The 19,050-nt window shown below is 46.8% G+C and overlaps 1 protein-coding gene across 1 annotated transcript; it reads right to left on the reverse strand.

Moving 5' to 3' along the window:
- Window positions 1–10,767: 10,767 nt before the first annotated feature.
- Window positions 10,768–12,710, reverse strand: LOC123091813 (U-box domain-containing protein 33). The gene is made up of 7 exons (XM_044513422.1): window positions 12,500–12,710; window positions 12,276–12,397; window positions 12,089–12,210; window positions 11,832–11,936; window positions 11,651–11,747; window positions 11,398–11,538; window positions 10,768–11,305 (listed from the first exon to the last, which is right to left on the reverse strand). The coding sequence occupies exons 1-7, from the start codon at window positions 12,660–12,662 to the stop codon at window positions 11,159–11,161; spliced, it is 897 nt and encodes a 298-aa protein (XP_044369357.1). The 5' UTR covers window positions 12,663–12,710; the 3' UTR covers window positions 10,768–11,158.
- Between the last annotated feature and the right edge of the window lie 6,340 nt (window positions 12,711–19,050).

The following is a 19,050-nucleotide window of genomic DNA, read 5'->3' on the forward strand; positions in this document are numbered from 1 at the left end:
TCGGTCTCTCCCGGTCTACCCCCTGTAGCGAGGTAGACTACAAGGGGAGGGGGCAGGCTGGGCTGCTGGGCCTGTTCGGTGGCTAGATCCCAGGAGAACGGGGAAGGGGGGTTTCCTTTTCTTTTTTTGTTTGTTTTACTGTTTAAAACTTTCTGGTTTTTCTTTTTAGTTTTATAAAATATAATACTAGCCCCTAATTTAGTATCATTAAGTAAGCCACTGCCACATTTAGTTTGAGGTTTAAATAAAATAGTTTAGTGTTTTATAAATTAAAAAGCATTTAATTATCTGTTTTAGCTGTTGTTTAAATTAATATAGGACACTAAAACACTTTATAAAAATGTTGGTTCACCACCAGTATTAGCAAATGAATATTTGCCACATGATGAACATTTTAGTTTTCATGTTTGAGAAATTTTGAATTTCACTCATAATTTGTATTCAAATTTGACTTTGATTTTTCATCAAGTGATAATTAGCTCAGTAAGCATGGTGACCTGGCATCATTAGAGTGAGGTTACTGTAGCATGACACTAGGGGTGTTACAATGGGCCTCAATGGTCCTCTATGGGGCCCACAAGCCACTAGGGCACGTCCAGGGGGTAGGGCATGCCCCATGGCTTGTGGGCCCATCAAGGATCCTCTCCAGTACTTCTTTCTTCAAGTATTTTTTATATATTCCAAAAATAATTCTCCGTAAATTTTCACGTCATTTTGAGCTCCGGAGAATAGCTATCTCTGTTGTAGCTTTTTCAGTTCAGAGTTCTAGCTGCCGGCAATCTCCCTCATTTGAGGTATCTTGCTTTTTAAGAAAGAAAAGGCATTAGAATTGCATCATAATATGGAATGTAACTTCAAAACAATATAAACAACAATAGTAAAATATGATGCAAAACGGACGTATCAGAGCATCTCTAGCAGACCCCACAAAATGGCATCCCACAAAACATTTTAAGGTTCACCCGAAAATTGATTTGCGATACAAAGAGGTCTCCGGTGGAACACATCCCATAAACTCGTACCGTAAGGTTTTTGTTGTATGAGTTTATAGAATATGTTCCACGTCGGAGCCCTCACCATATCACAATTAAATCAGTTTTGATTTCATATTCAATTCAACTACAAATTCTTATAGTAGATGCATGGGTGTCAGATTGGATGGAGGAGGCGTCGTCCTCGAGCCGCCACTGCATTCTTCCTTGGGCCCTTGGCTTGCGACTTTGGTCGTCTGCCAGAGGTGGTGGAGGAGGCGCTCGTCCTCGAGCTGGTTACAGATACAGTAGGGAGCAAGGCAAAAGAAGTTGGCACGGCAAGCATGGTTCCATTGGTGATGTGGTTCCCTTGCTGTTTCTGCTTCACGCCGGTGGCGAAAGGAGTTGACGCGGCGGCAGGAAGACGGCGGCGGGAGGACAAGGCAACACTGATGGGGGTAGCGATGCATGATATGCGACGGCTGGTGGTTGTCGGGTACTCCATGCAGCCGATTGGGAGCACCGTGAGGCAAGACAGCGCGGGGCTGGGGAGGTCGGCGGCGCGGGGGGAGGGGCGGAAATGTCCCTCCCACCAAATCACGCGACAGATAGAGAAAACCGCAAATCGGGAGGGCAAAACTGGGCATATGTGGCGGGAGGGCCAAAATATATGGCTCCCCCAAAAAATTCGTGGTTTTTCTCCCCGGTCCCATGAAACATCAATTATTATAGCAGATAGGGCAATTTGCAGGATCTAGCACTAATGTTAGAGCATCTCTAGCAGATCCGCTAACCCGCGTCTTCTAAAAAATAGTATACCGTAATCCCTAAAACGAATTGGTGCGGATTTACAGTACGATTTAGATGTGGACAGAACAGATCCCGTATAAAAATGGATATACAAAAGGGTCCCTATAAAATAGCGCAAAACACCCTCACACATAAAAAGGAAAAGCAATCGGATCCTTCGCAGCAGCCAGCGGCAGCAGCGGCCAACAGCAGCCAGCTCCTCCGTGGTGTCGGCGGTGGTGGCTCCGGCTAGCGCGGCGGCGGCAGGTCACGGCGAGGGCAGCAACTCGCGCGGCGAGCAGCGCCAGCAGCCAGCTCCTCGGTGGTGCCGCCGGCAGCAGCTCCGGCTAGCGCAGCGGCGGCAGGTCACGGCGGGGGGCAGCAACTCGTGCGGCGGAAGACCGTGGCGGAAGCTGGAACTTTCCTCCCACCAACTGTTTCTATGTTTTATAGGTCCCTGTAAAAAAGAGCTGAAATCCTGTAGATATGGAGGGAATAAACCGGTGTATCCGGGATCCCACAAAAAAAAATCCGGACGATCGAATATACGGGATCTACTCGGACTTGTAAAATGATCTTTCTCCTGTAAACCGGCAGTTATTGATGGCTTGGTTAATGGTATCCGCTAGAGATGCTCTGATACACATCCATCCTGGCGTATCATACACATCCATCGTGGCTTACAAATGATTGAGCGCCTGCGATATGAAATAACAAATCTACCCATATTCGACGTGAAATCTTCAATTGTATTCTCGAAGAAAAAAAAATTGATTGTACGTGCATATTGCTCTAAGTATACTTGTATGCAAACGGCACAACATATCGTTAATCTATTTATTATTTCATAAATAACACAATAAAAATGTGTGACAAAAAAAGTGAACAAAATTAATGGTGTGTCATGCGCAATTGCGAGCGACTTGGGTAGTGTTTAAGAAAAACAAATAAGATACAAACATCAGCCCCTAGAAAATGAGGCAACCTCTCTACCGGTCCATTAGAATTCCCCACAATAAAATATGCTGCTGTCACCAAATATACATACTAATGAATACTGGAATAGTTCCTCAGTTACATGACGCGGTGTTCTCAAAAAAGGAAAGTTACATGACACCGTCTACTACGGGTACCACTCCAGAAAACCGTAACCCATAGAGCACTCCTCGGCGTACACCTTTCCTATCCCCTGAACTTGATTATGTTCACCGTGAGTGTCCATAAACTCGAATACACCCTCTACACTACTGTCTCCACACGCCCCAATGAGGACGATCACGTGCAGTTCGTTTTCTGAACCTAATGCATACCCTCTGGTTGAATAGATATCACCCTCTCTGAGTGTGATGAAGTGAGGAAAATACCTAACTACCGCCAGTAGTGGTATCCCATCAGCCAGTACCTCTACCGCATCTTCAAAGCTCATCGAATTAAACCAAGCCCAGCTTTTAATCCTGTAAATAGCACCAACCTATAAAACGATTCACAAATCAGTTAGGTGATGACTAGCAACCTGACATAAATTGGAACTTTTTATGTGTTTGGTTCTTACGTTGTCAAGAACACCTATTCTCTTCACAACATTAAGCACGCCATGCATCCTTCCCCAGGCCTTGTCAAGTTGGGAAACTCCATCAAACACGCAGTTCAGTGCTTTATTGTATTTCTCCATTACGTCTCTCCAATTAAGGGTTGTGGTGATGGTTATATTTGCCAAAGCACCACGGAGACGTAAGATGATCCCCATTGCATTAAGTGTCGCCAGAATAGTGCATATGGCTGTGTATAGTAACAGCATAATAAGGTAAAATGAGAGATTACTTAAAGGGTTGAGAAAGAAGTACAAAGTCATAGAAAGGTTACATACGGTACGTATCCTGGTTTATTATAGGAGGTAACACCCCAAGTCCATTGGTACGCACGAGAGTCAAGCTGATGCGAAAATAGGAATAACCCTTCAAAATACAAAGAGTATAAGGTAACTTGGTAAATAGCGATGGATGGACAAACAGGGCATAACCATTGAGTGAAAGTCATGTCTGGTCTGGTCAAGAACGTAAAAGGAGATACACCTACAATGAAGGTTACCAACTCATGATGCAAGAATAATATGGATTAGCCATATGGTCTGTGGAACACACAATTTACCATTTGTTGTAGAAAATTTCATAGGCATGTATCTGTAACAAGGTACATGTAAAGCCTCATTTCATGTTTTGCACCAATTGAACTCGGTTGGGTAAAACCCTTACCAAAAAATAAAATGTTCGCTCACCCGAAAAAAGTAAATACTAGCAATTATATAAAAGTATGAGGTGACTAGATTAAATTAAATAACACGACTATGGAAAATCTGCACAGTTGTACAATGCAGAACTAGTGATTTCATAAGGTGTCAAGGGAACACAATATTCTTAGAATGTGTGCCAAGTTACAGTAGAAATAAAGAATAGCTTGTGTGTATGGCTAAAGGGCTCGCTACAAGGCTTTGCGGGCAGGAGCCAGTTGGGGGTTGCGAGATGAAGTCACATTACAGAGCCCACTGTCAGTCCGTATATAGAAGAAATAGATAGCCTACAAGTTTGTAGAGCCACTGGTGTGTCACGAGCTACCATCTCACACAAGGAGTTACTGAAAATGTACAAGTAAACTTGCAGGTTCGTGTGCACAAAGAAGTACCTTGAAACCACAGCCTTGACAAATGAAGCGTGGAATCCTGAAAATATCGCGAGCCACGGGGTGATTGGTCTGACCGCACTTCTTGCAGTCCCAAGAGACTGCAATGCACCCTGTAGTAACGATCCTGGCCGGAAACAAATACTCCGGCAGCATGGAGAACTGTAGACACCTCGAATCTCGTGTTCCTGGCACATTCAACATGCATCAATGTTTCGTAGCCCGTGTAGTGCCTATCCAAATCAGCATGGTGGAATCCAAGCCGCGAGGATTAAGCAGGGCCGATTCCAGTTTATATGCGAGGAGAAGCAGCATATGGTGCATACCAGAGCGCACGTCCGTCGACGGACGACGAGATCCGACTCGCTCCGCTGCTGCGCGAAGTCCCGAACGACGAGTATCTACGTCACACAAGAACAGGGCGATGATTCAGTAGAACACTAGAAGAAACAAAAAAAAAAGTAGCCCTCCGAAAACCAACCGCAATAATCCAGAGTGCTTATCGAACGCGCATCACGCACAGCTTAACTACGCCGGCGACGCCGCCCGATGAGCCCCGATCTAAGCCTTCGAATGCGTGGAGACGCGAATCGGTGGTTCAAACAAAGGTGCGGCCAGGGAAGGTAGCGCCCGACGTCGAGGGGGGCGCACGAACAGGAAGCAGGAAGACGGAGGCGCAAGCTACCTGAGAACTCCGCGGTGGACGACGGGAGCGCGCCGAGTCGCCGCCGCGCGAGAGAGGGGGCAGGAGGGAGGATTGGGAAGACGACACACGGTCGATGCTCTCTCTGGGGTTTTGGGGAGGTTCTTCGCCAGATGGCAAAGACAGAATGGGGAGCGGAGGGTCTTCCGTTCTTCTTCTGTGGTCTCCCCTGCGGATTGGGTAGCAGGTGCGTAGTCTATGTACTGCGGCTACAGCAGGAAAGCAGGTAGCCTGACAATAGCAGAGACATGCTTTTCCAGTTGTGTTACAGCCAATAGATCTATAGTGGAGGGCCGTGATGGATGCACCGCTGCGGCCGTCGTAACGGCCTGAACGCTGCAAGCTCCGTCATTCTGCATTTCTACTGCTCAGCCCTCCACAATTGGTTTAAGGCAACACGAACCCATTCCATTCATCCCACATTGCATGGCTGCCTCGTTGGCCCACAAAATGTCACCTTCGCATGCAAGGAGCGCCCACACGGCTGAGCCAGCTACTCTCTCGCTTTTTCTCTCGCTTTTGTTAGAGTATTTACAACTCGGATCCTTGACCCCTTAAACGTTCGGGTGAAGGAGGGCCGGTTGGGCGATGAATTCGTGACCGGATCCGAATTCATGTAGATATCTCAACAGTGATCGTTCCCAATAAAGAGCAGAGGACAGTATTGTGAGTGGCATTTCAGTCACACAGAAATTGTCACCGGTCCCGTGCGAAGTAACTATCTGAAACTCTACAAATGATATTACTGTTCCGTGAAACAAACATATTAGAGTGGTGAAAGAGTTGATAGTTGCAGCGAGAATGACAAAGAGCTTGAAAGTAAAGACCATAAAGTAAAGCGGCCGAAAGTAAACGGTTGTTGTTTGCAATAGAGAAGTTAGGAGCAAATAAACTTTGGATCATGGTGTACATCAAGTGTGCTAGTACGACGGTAATACCAGTTACATTGTACTATGATTCTAGTGCATAGATTGTTTCTTCGGTAGGCAGCTCACCCTTGAATAGTTGAACTCCTCCATGTTGGATTCGTTCTCCCCTATAGTCCTTCGACGCTGCTATTACCTGGACGTTTCCACAACGAAGGTCATAAGAGCGGAAAAATGCATTAGGTTTTGTGAATATCAGTTAGGATTTTGCCTCCTATTACTATTTGCGTTGTCATCATAGTCTACTGCATTCCCTGGGAAAGCACGTAACTGGGTGATTATACAGGTAACTTACGGGTGTATCGGAAAAGTATGTAACAGTGATCAATAGTTCAAGACTAGGATTTGCTCATCCAACGATGGAGAGATATACTCTAAGCTCACTTGATGTACGGTGTCGATCATCCTCTGTACAGACATATGACATACTGATTGTGATCACATTAGCACCCGAATACAAAAATGAGAAAAGAGTATGAAACCGGTAACGAGCATAACAAGGTATAATGATCAAATTGTTAATCAAGGGGATACCGATAAATGTCTCGCCTCGGGTTTTGTAACGTATCACGGAACAAAGAGAATTGTATGCAATAACAAAAGGTTTCTTGATAAATATCTTCATGAATATGTGGGTATTATCAAGGGTGCCCCAAACCTCGCTGTTAATTATTGATTGGAAGATGTTCCGGATCATGTCCACATATTTTCAAACCTATAGGTCACACGCTTAACGACTAGTGGTTTATAGGAGACCTAGGAGATAAATTAGAATGAGAGAATGGACATCGTAAGGGTTTTAGATGTTCCCGACAGTGCCCTTGCAGTGTCCCGGTGATGCCGAGAGTGTCCTGAAAGTGCCCGATCCTGAAAGGTTCCAGATAATCCAAAGGGACCCTAGTGGGCGGCCATCTAAAGCTTCAGCCCCTAGATGATCATCTGATCAACCCCTTGTAAACACGAAGCCCTTTTTTTTATTTTTTTAAAAATGGAGGAGGACCTCCGGCCTCTGCATCTGGACGATGCATGCAACTACTTTATTAATTATTCACACAAGACCTTACAAAGTCATACAACAGTAAGGCTGAAGCCACCGTTTAGGCAACAAAATTGTCGCTACTCCTATTCAGTTAATGAAGGGATGCTCATAGTCTGGGCCTAGTACCATACAGACCTTGCAACCAATCCTAACATCTAAGACCTGAGGTCCCAACCAGGACACCTGCTGGGTATGGGGCACCTACCAGTTCGGCGCACTCCTCAATCATGACGCCTGCCGGATATGAGGCCGCCGCAACCACTTGCCGCCAATCCATCCTCAGTGTTGTACTATTGCATCTACCTTGCCTAGCCTAGCTACCGTCGACGCCACCATGACGCCAGACAACGCCACCATCCTGCGCGAGTCCATCTCCGCACATCAGGCGCCGAGTCTCCCCTGCGCCACGCCGCCGAGATCCGCCACCATAAATGGGCAAGATGAAACACCACTCTTCCTCTTGTCCTCTCCAACCAGCACTTACTCCAAAACGATGCCCCTAGGAGGGAGAACGACACTGAAAGCGCCGTCATCGTCCGATCCGGTAGACCCGGATCTAGGGTTTCCCCCGGAACATCCGGATCAGGTTGACGTGACCTGCAACGACGATGCCTCGAGAAGGGAGCGACGTCCGAGACGCCGCCATCATCCGCCAAGACCACAGTCAGGCGCGATTTTCACCGGAAGCCACGTCGTCCCGATCTCTCTCGACTGGCTGGAACCGAGCGGAGCCTCGCCAAGAAGACGTACGCCGCTATCGGTACTCCGACGGAGATCCGTCATCTCCTCACTGGTCCCTCCACGCGCCGCTGGTCGGTGTAGGGCCACCCCGCGGCTGATCCGATCGGGGCGTTGGATCCGCAGCCGCCGCCATCACCATCTCCGCATAGATTAGCCAACCCCGCCGGATGGGGCGCTGCCACCGCCGCCTTCCATCTCAGGGCTGCCGCTCCGCCAACCATGGAACTGCGGCCACCGCCGCGTGGCATAGGGTCGCCGTCCTAGCCGTCGCCCTCAGACTCCCCCGAGAGGTGCCGCCCCTGCCGCCTCAGATGGGATCCCGCAGCCTCCGCCCGCCCAGGTGCCTTCGGCGCCGGGCCCGCCGCCATCGCGGCCCACGCCGGCGGCAGCGGTGGCAGGAGGAGGCGCGAGGGGTGGCCTTAGCGCTAGGGTTGAGGGGCCCCAGGCGTCGCCCAGGGGAGGCGACGCGAGGGGAGGGGTATAGCCCTAGATCATCAAAACCGACAAGCCAGAAGTTGGGTATCCTATATTATACCTAAGAAAGTGATTCTCACCACCTTATTTATCTCAACATGCAAGCATACCACATCACCATACAATCATGGATGGGATATCCCACCTCAGTATGCAACATGCATGGAAAAAGACCCACCACCACATGCAGCCATGCATGAGAAAATAATTTTCATTCTATTATTCCATTTATATACAATAATTTTTTTACAACTATACATAATCAAATGTAATAAGTCATATTTTTTTATTTTGGTTCACGTGTTATTAATCTAAATATTTATATTTCACACAATTAAATCTCATTGAAATATATTGCAACTGATTCCTGCAACAACACACATGGGGGCGTGACTAATGCGCGCGCGAGCGTCGGAACGCTCGGTTTCTGACCAGGTGCGTTTCCCTGATTTGGAAGGAGATAGAGCGTGTAGGAAGCTGAGTATGGCTGCGCGAAGGGGATCGCGCGTCGCCACGCTCGCTCGCGGAAGAGTCCTTTCGCACACATGGTATTATGTAGTTACCTCAATTCGAGGGCCTCAACATGGTTAAATCTTTCACGTGTGCACCATCCGGATCTTTGATGTGTTTACTATCCTTAGATGGGTATTGTAGGGAAGATACCACGACAACACGACCGACGCCCAAGCACATGCGCACACCCTAGGAGGGCGGCAGCAGGCAAATCGACGCTATGACGTCGCAGAATCCCTACAAATTCAGCCCAGTAGTGTCCTTGCTTGTGCCTATCTTTCCCTAATATTGTTTTCAATGATTTTATTTGTAAAAAAAATCGGCATTATGTATAGACATGCAGTCAGATGAGTAATCCATACTGAATATGTGAGTTTCGGCAAAACAGAGAGGGTATGATTTCCAATTACATTGGCTTAGGTAAATTTTCATGTCTTATGTGTAATTTGTTTATGTCAGCTATATAGACAAGTTTCTTCTAATGTGTAATGTGTTTATGTGCAACGTGTTTTTTGTCACCATGATGAGGCAATAAAACATTTATTCTTCCAATGCAAATTGGCTCGTTCTATATGGTCAATCATCCAAATAGCTTCGGGCTTGTATCCTCCTTGTAGTATTGCTGATGTATTTGGCAACTGGTTACATGGGATAGATCACAAGTTTAGAAATCTTCTCAGAGTGGGAGCGCTTGCCGTTAATTGGTCGCTTTGGCTATGTAGAAATGATAAAGTTTTTAATGGTAAAAGTATTTCTCTGATGCAGGTCATCTACAGATGTACCGGGACTCTTTGTTTATGGTCCTCTCTATAATGCGTGGAGAATCGAGACCTAGTTACGAAGGTGTGTGCATGATTGGAGGCTACAGCGAGGGATACTTTTACCCAATATGGATGGCAGCATGATCTTAGGATTGGCCCCCTCCGCTTTAAGCATTATATGGATCCTTTTGTATTTTGCCTTTTTTATTTTTTCTTTGTGCGAGAGGACCTTATTTGGCTATGTGCATCTTAGTTATGCAGAGGCCGGGTGTAATGCTTAAATCTTTTAAGTGATAAAGCGCCCCTTTTCGAAAAAGACAAATTTCTTCTCAAAAGAAAAACATCATCACAAGATGCCAGAAGACATGAATTGTGAAGAGGAGATTCAAGATGATCCGAGCAGGAAGTAATTTAGCTACTTGCACAATCACCTCAATGGTGACAATTGGAGTGGTTATCTTATTTGCTATGTGGGGAAAAGAAGAAATGAAAACTATCACTAATCATCAAATGGTTGAGTATTTCATGGATAGGAGGAATTGAATGTACTAAAAGGTGATGTGCAAATATTTAGCTACTTATTAAGTACTTTCATTTGGCCATTCTATCATGTTTTCCTCGAAAATTTAATTCTACATTTTATCTTGTAGGTTACTGATTCTTGGTGACTAATAATGTATTTTGAAATTTGGAAATGTAAGACATCATTTTCAAGTATTTTTTTTCTTTGTTTCATTATTATAGTATTATAATCATTTTGATTATTTTGTTTTGTATCTATACACCTTTTATTACATCTGATAACATGTGCTAGAAGTTAGAAAATACTCCTATGTATCCTTTTATTTAGTACATAGTTGCTTTGGCACAAAAAAAGGGTACATAGTTGCTTGAAAAATTACGGCACGTTAGAGCAGTGCATCAGGGGACAGGGTTGCTTTAACTCCAGCTCCACCCCTGCATATAGGAGGTCAAATTAGGAAGTGTGGTTCACGGAGGTAATCCTCCTTTTTTTCAGAAAAAAGAAAGTGTGGTTCATATGCTCTTACGTCATCGAGATGGACAGACATCGCAACGGCCTTAGACTCGAAATTACATGGGCGCACGTCTCGTATTTAATTGCTATACATCTCCATGTATTTTGAGGCGAATCGGGATGTCCACAGATTGCAAAACTGCTAAGGCTCGAGATTTTTCTGGGGTGGAGGCGGAGGCCATGATCAATGCCTTCTGAAACACAAGGAAAGAGGCACATCCGCCGCCTCCTAGTGGGGTAACTCTGGATACAAAATTCAGAGCTCGCTCGCCGTGCGCGAGCGAACGCCTGACCGCATCGGCATCCTAAACCTAGGTGAACCCGTCTTCACCAGGCACCTTCCTAATCCTCTGGTTGAGCAGTGCCTCCGGCCCTTGTCCACCATTATGGCATTGCAATCACCGTTCACCATGGAAAAGGCTCAGCACGGTTGCCTGGTCGCTGCTCTGAAATTGCCTGGCCACCGCGCTGAAATTGGATTTCGTCGCGTCGTCGCCTCTAACGACGATATGCTGTTCAAGCACCGATCTCAGTCGCCGCGGGATGCCTCTCCGGGTGCGTTTCTCTGGATTGCTTGCCTTAGCTGCGCTATTTCCCTATCTGCTCTCGCTAGGGCTGCTTCCAGCTCTTCCCTCTTCTTCACCTCCTCAAGGTACAGCTCCTCGTGTTCTTGCGCCTGCAAGGTTCAAAGTTCCGATCAAACTCTGAAGAAAAATACTACTCCTGTCTTGCACTGGAGCTCTTATCCTATTTCCGGTCAGGCTGTACTTTTTGGAGAGATGCGGCCATTTCTTCTTCTGCCTGTTGGCGCCTGCGGGATTCTTTCAGAGCCCTTCTCATCAGCTCCTCGACCGCTTTGCGTGCCTCTTCGAGCTCATCGTCGAAACTCGGTTCCATCTCAGTGTCACCCTACAAAGGTTAGAAGAAATAAAGAATTAAGTAGCACGCATGATGAATCCTGTCATTTTTGCAAAAAAAAGGCAGTAGAAATTGGAAGAGGGGATTGCATGATCTGATGCACCTCTCCCTGGGGAGATTGCAAATGCTGAACTTCATGGCCAAGAATGGGGAGCAAAGGTGCAGCAACAGCTAACGGTGCAATTTGTACCTCCTTGTCCCTGCAATGGATAACTGAGACAGTTAGCCGAAATAGAATTCGCAAGAGAATAGGATATTTTCGGACTCTGGATAAAAAAGATTACCTGGTACAGACTAACTGTTCCTTGCAGACGAACCAAATCTTGCATGATGGATCAGCTCTCTGCATTATTTCTGTCGCTGTCTTGGACACAGGCTTGTCGAGCTTTCTGAAACCGGAAATGGAAAATCATAAACGTGGAAGTTTACATGTTTCAGAACTCCCTGTTCCTACCCCAAAAAGGAAAGAAAAATACAGAGCATGTCTGTATTTGCAAGAAACAAAGTTCTGTTGTGACATAGGAGTATATCATAATCATACCTCGAGTAGTGCCTGTCCGCGGCGGCTGCAATCACCAGCTTGGTGATCCGATGGAGCCGGATGAGCTCGACGAGACCGGACGCGGCGTCTTCCTTCTCGATCACCAACCTCTCGCATTTCACCTGGAATTTGCAGACATCGTGTAAACTGCTGAGAAGAAGGGAAGCTTTTATTTCGAGGATGGCACCTTGATTTGTGAGCACTGGTGGATGTAGTCGTCCAGCATCTCGTCGGCCCTCTCACGCTCCGCCCTTCTGAACGCGCGCACCGGCTCGGGGCTCAGCTTATCGGCGTGGAACTTGACCCCCACTGAGATTTCAGGACAGGATCACCAAACATGTGATGAATTAATTTTCACATCGCCGCAGATGGATGTACTCGGAGATGAATGAACGCAACGCACGCACGTACTGATGGGTATCATCTGCGACGGGACGTGCACGTGCGTGACGATGATGGTGGTGGTGGCGGCGCCGCCGTAGAGATGGCGGAGAGCCCACGCCAGCGTCGACTGCCCCGCCCTGGGCTCCGCCGGCACCGCGACGAACACCTTCTCCTCCTCCGCCGCCTCCATCTGCCTATCGTCTCCGCCCGAGCTAGCCAGCCGATCCTCCTCGATCGCCCCGTGCGTGCGTGGAGCTCGATGTCTGGCGCGGCTGAGAGAGGGCGGGCGGCAACAGCTATGTGCTCGTAGCCTTGTACTAGCATGAGGAGGCGAGGCGACTTTGGGGACGGTGGCGCGTCGCCGTGGGAGGAGAAAGCCAGACGGGGCAGGAGCACAGCAGTGCGCGACAGCGACGTGCTGCAAGCAGCTAGGCGACGGAGCCATCGGTCAACTCGAGCCACATCCAAGCCTGGCCTCGGCTCTGAAGAGCTCGGCCTTGCTCCTTCCGTGATCACGTAAACAAATGCGTCCCACGGATTAGTCGCCGGGTTTCCAATTCCGATCGACCGGAATCTTACATGGCGGGAGCCAAAAGATGCCGGGAATCTAAGCAACATACGCTGAACCTCAACTCCTACTTGGTCTGTCCGTGCAACTGGGGTTGTGCCATATACTGCACCTCTTCTTTTCTAAGGAGTAGTGATGAAGAAATGGCGAAGGCTGTTTGTTCAAAGAATTTAAAAAGGTATAATAGCTGATCTGGAATTTTCAATTCAGTTAAACAAATCCAATGAAGAACTCGTGCGAAAAGGACAGACTTGTTAATTAAATTAACTACATGCGAACAGAGAAAATCAAATAAAGGCCAATGGTCCTTAGACTTACGGCCAATTTTGTTACGGAATAAATTTATACTGTAGTAGCTAAGAGCAACTCTAGCGGACCTCGCCAAAGGCCCCGACCCGTAAAATAACCGCCAAAATGCGGGCCGGCACGGAAAATCCCGCCCGAACAGACACCGCATCCGCGTCCGACCCGGAATTTTTTTTGCGGGGCGCGGCAAAAGATCTCCCCCGACCTCTAGTTTCACGGGGCGGGAGCACGACCCGAGCTCGGCCCCTATCCGTAGCGGGATTTGGCGGGAGGGACATTTCCGCGCGACCGTTCCCGCTTCTCCCACCCCCGACCATTGCTCCCGCCACCTCCCGCTCCCATTCATCCTCCCGGCGTTCTGTCGCCGCCATGGATGACACCTTGCCCTCCCCTGTCTCCGTCGAGGTCGCGCACGCTCAATCCCCTCGGACGGATCTCGTCGCCAGCCATGTTGGCCCCTCCGTCGCCGAAGGCGCCACCGCGGCTGCCCGCAAGCGTTAGGGCAGCGTGCTCGTGCAGGGCGGGAACCCGGCTGCCCCTGCTAGCAGGGCCCGCGCACCGGGCGCCAACGCGGCTGCACGATCCCAGCCGTCGGCGGCGAAGGTCGCTAAGGTCCCGGGCGCAAAGCGGAGGAAGATTCGGGCTACAAGGCGGCCGGCTACTTCATCCACTCCCTCCGGCATTGAAATAGGTTCCCCAGCAATCCCGCTCAACAGTGCTGCTCCCACCGCAGCCGATGTGTTCGACGAAATGGGCGCAAGGTATGGCTCGGTCATCCCTTTACTCTTCGGTCATGGAAATAATCCACCTTTGTTCAAGTTGTGCAAATCACATTGCATCATTCAAAATGATTGCATCATATGAAACATTGCATTGTTCAAATTGTGTAGGACAAAATTGCCCAACATAGGTACAAAGACATGGAAGCTTCGGAAGGCAAATTCTTCAAACTAGATCATTGTTGGGAGTTGCTCAAGAATTGTGACAAGTGGGCGTTGATAGAGAAAGAGTCCCCACCGAAGAGAGGTTCACTTACAAACATGGATGAAGATGAGGATGATGATGGCCCAAGGAACTTGAACAAGCCCGATGGCGACAAGAAGACTAGGGAGAAGATCAAGAGAGAGCACGAAGCGGCGAGTTTGAGGGAGAAGATTGATGCCATGGTGCAAAAATGAGATGATGCTTTTGAAGTCGTTGGAGATCAAGAAAGAATTGGCCGAGAAGAAGGCACGGGAGAAGCATGAGAAATGGGAGTTTCTCAAGGAAGAGGGGCTGCGCAAAGTGGCCATTGAGGAGAGAAGAGTACGTGTCCTGAGAACAAAGCCACGTCCATGTTGCTCGCCAAAGAGAAGAAGATCATGTCAATGAACCGCAATGACATGGACGACCTCACCAAAGAATGACATGCTATGGCAAGAAGAGAAATCTTGAAGAGGAGAATGGTTGCGTCGGCCAGTGCGTGTTACAGTGCGGGAGGTGAATTTGGTGGGGTATTTGGAGCTAATGTCGCCGATGCGTTCAGTGCACCAGCCGATGATTTCGCTGCCGGCGCTGGCACAAGCGTCGGAGGTGGATTCGGTGGCTCCGATGATCTCCATGGACTCGATGGCGCGGAGTGAAGATCGACCAAGATGATGTCGGACGTGGTCGTCGCTTTTGCAAGTCCTTTTGCGTTTGTCCTATCAAAACTATGCTTTATTTCACGCGTGAACTATGTTTTAGCATTTGAATTTGAACTCATTTGTCCGAATTTGAACTCATTTTACCTTATTGGGGTTTTCGGTTTGCGGGTCGGCACGGCGCTGCCCGAGCAGACCCCGCGTAGCCAACCTGTAAAAATGCATATTCGGTGAATATGCCTTTTTACGGGTCCGTTTTGCGGGGTCTGAGTCTATCCTCGGCCGCGCCGGCCTGCATACGCCCTTTTTCGCGAACTGCAAAACACATATGCGGGTTCGCATTTTGCGGGGTCTGATAGAGATGCTCTAACACTGTAAAATCGGACCATATGATTATCCCCGTACGTGTAGCATTTGCTCCTAAAAGGGAAGATGAATCAATGAATACTCGGGGCGGGGTAGAAGTTTGACACACCAGATTTCTCTCGCATCATATGTCAGTTTAAGCTACAATTTGATCATAATCATCGCTGGATTATTATCGATTTGCTACATTTTTTGTGCAGGTTGAATTTTGAACCAAAAAATTTAAACTTGAAACTAACACGCCAAGTTTCTCTCTCCCGTATGCCTACTTTAGAAAGAAAAAAGTCCATTTTACTACCCCGAACAAAGTTGGTGGCTCACATCACCTCCTGATCTATTTTTCTGCCCCTTTCACCCCCTGATCAAACCATACCAGACAAAAAAAACCTGGGTGGTTTGTCTCGACCTAGAGCTGATGTGGCGGTGGTCAACAGTGGTTTTTACCAGCTGGTGTGGTAGAGCCGCCCCCGTTCATTCTATCTTCCGCAAATTCCCCATTCCCCTCCCTCTCTATCACCGGCAATGGAATCGTCACGGCTGCGCTGAGCCGATACCATCGACAATGCTCCAAGTGGCAGCGGCGGCAGTGTGCCATGGTGAATCAACCCCAGTCTCTCTTGTCCCCGCCACCTCTCTTGTTCCCATCCCCAAACCCTAGCGTGATGATGCATTCCATGCAGCGGCAGGACTTGTAGGGGTGGACTGAGTGTTTCCGCGACGGCGCCGGCAAATTGAGGTTAGTCTCATCTCCCTCGCCAACTACACATTGCTCTAGCTGATTGCAGAATCTATTAATGGTCTAGGTCGAGTAGAATGAAGGAGAAGTTCATATTTTTAGGGATTTCAGTGTTGCTCTAGTTGATTGCTTGATTTAAGTGTTGCTTGGTTGTTTTTTAGGGATCAACAATGGACAATCTTGATTGGTTAGGCCTTCGTGTCTATTACAATGGTCAATTTGAACATTCAGGGGAGTGTTTATCTTACTTTGGTAGTTCTGTCGAGGTCACTTTTATTCAGAGGGACAGTGTGTCCTTAGCATCTGTCAGGGAGCAGATTGCAGACATAAAGATGGCATACCATGGTGAGTCTTTAACAGACAATCACAGGCTATACTGGCTGTTTCCTGGAATGAATGTTAGAGATGGGCTAAGAAGGTTAGAGAGTGATGCAACTATGTATTTTATGGAGAGATGCATTACAGATGGTGGTGTTGTGGACATATATGTGAACTTGGAAGCTGAAGGTGGAGAAGAGAAAAATGCAGGAAATGAAGAAGAGCAACAAGAGAACACTAAAAATCCTAGAATTGAAAGTCAAGAAGAGCACGCTGACAGTGATTGGCAAGTAGAGCATGAAGAGGACCTAGATGATTGCTTTGATGAGGCTGTGGATGAGTATGAGCATGCGTATGTTGCTGGAATTGCTGGAACTATAACAAATGTGAAACCTGAAGGCGGAGAAGAGATCAATGCAGAAAATAAAGAAGAGATTGCTTCTAATGAATGTGAAGACCCGGATTGGTGTCCTGGAGATGCAGCTAGTTCAGGGGAAGATGATGAAGCAGAGGAGCTGAGAGAGCATGCTAAAGAAATGCTTGGAAAGATAAGGATGAACTTGCCACTTGATGAAGAGAAGGAGATCAGAGAAAATACATCACAATTAATCCTTGTAGATGAAATGGATGAGGGAAATGACACTCCTCACATGGATTCCAGTGAGGAGTACAGTTATGATGAGGATGAGCTTGGAAATTCCATTAGGAGGGAAACAAGATTTCCAAGATTTGATAGGAAGGCTGCAATTCCTGTCTTTTGCCTTGGCATGACATTTAGGGGGAGAAAACAGTTCAAGAAGGTTGTTGTGAAATATGGCCTAGCAGTGAAGAGACAAATTACCTTCATAAAGTATGAGGCTAGTAGGATTAGAGCAAAATGCTCTTGGCCTGAGTGTCCATGGTTGATATATGCTGGAAAGAGGAGCTCTAATGACTGGTTTCAAGGGATCACATTTGTAGACAACCACATATGCCCCCAGAGGAGAGACAATAGATTGGTTACTACAACTATAATAGCAAATAAGTATGAGAGAATTATGAAGGACAATCCTAGATGGAAAATCAAATCTATCAAGGCAACTGTCAGGTTGGAGATGTTTGCATATGTGCACATCTCAAGATAAATAAAGCAAAGGCAATTGTGAGAAGAAGAGTTAGAGAAGCAATGCATGAAGAGTATGCTAGGGTTTTTTTATTACCAAATAGAAATATTGAGGAGCAATCCAGGTAACTGTTGCAGTAGTGCTAAATCCAAAAGAAAAGTGCCCCTGTTTTTCAGAGATTATATGTGTGTTTCCATGCCTACAAAAGAGGTTTCATAGAAGGTTGCAGGAAAGTTGTAGGATTGGATGGTTTCTTCCTTAAAGGATCCCAGAGTGGAGAAATATTGTGTGCTCTTGGGAGATATGCCAATGGACAAATGTATTCAATAGCCTGGGCTGCTATAGAGGTTGAGAACAAAGACTCTTGGTTCTGGTTTATGGCTCTCCTAAACAACGACTTGGAGACTGAAAATCAAGGAGAAGGGTGGGTCTTCATATGTGATCAACAAAAATGCCTCATCGATGATGTGTCCAAGGTTGTTCCAAATGCTGAGCATAGGAATTATGCTAGGCATATCTATGCTAATTGGAAGAAAAAGCATAGAGATTAAGCATATCAGAAAAGATTTTGGGCTTGTGCAAATTCTTCAAACAGGATACACTTCAACTTGAACAGGGCCAAACTTGCTCAACTCACACCAGATGGAGCAAGGACATGATGCAATCAGGGCCAGAACATTGGTGTGGAGCTTGGTTCTAAGAAGGTTCATGTTGTGACTCTATGGATAATAACATCTGTGAGAGTTTTAACAACTAGATAGTAGAGTATAGAGGGTTGCCTATTATCAGCATGTTTGAAGCAATTAGATCAAAGGTCACTGTAAGAATTCAAGTAAACATAGCAATGCTACAAAATGGAATGGAATTATTTGTCCTAAAATTATGAAAAAGGTCAACAAGCTGATACAACTTACTAAGAAGTGTGAGACAATATGGAATGGAAAAGATGGATATGAGGTGAAAGTAGGGCAGCATGGTTTCAAAGTTGACATGCAAGCTAAAACATGATCATGTAGATACTGGCAACTGTCTGGAATTCCATGTATTCATGCTCTTCCAGCATCTCAATGTGGTCCTGATGACATTGTTTCACTCATTGTAAGCTGCTACACAATTGAAGCTTATAACAGGACTTATGAGCATTGCTTGATGCCAATGGAGGGCATGCCTAGTTGGCCAGTGTCTAACAGACCAAGGCCAGCTGTTCCAGGCTATGTGCAAATGCTTGGGAGACCTAGGACTGAGAGAAGAAGAGGTGCAAATGAGCCTCCAAAACATCCACACAAGATTTCAAAATTGGAACAAAAGGTAAGTGCAGTCTGTGTGGACAACCTAGGCACAACATGAGAAAGTGCACAAGTAATCCCAACAGGGGAAAATACAAGAATAAGAAGAGAAAGAAAGAGACAAAGGTGTGTACTGTCATACTGTCATATGGAGCAATTCTTTTTCTTTTTTTTGTGTTCTGATGTAACTAACAATTATTTTCTCTTTGTTCTGTTGTGCAAAATGAATCAAGAACATCACAAAGAGTCACTAAGGGAACATCTACAGGGGAC

Source organism: Triticum aestivum, chromosome 1B, assembly GCF_018294505.1.
Source record: "Triticum aestivum cultivar Chinese Spring chromosome 1B, IWGSC CS RefSeq v2.1, whole genome shotgun sequence".
NCBI classification, from domain to species: Eukaryota; Viridiplantae; Streptophyta; class Magnoliopsida; order Poales; family Poaceae; genus Triticum; species Triticum aestivum.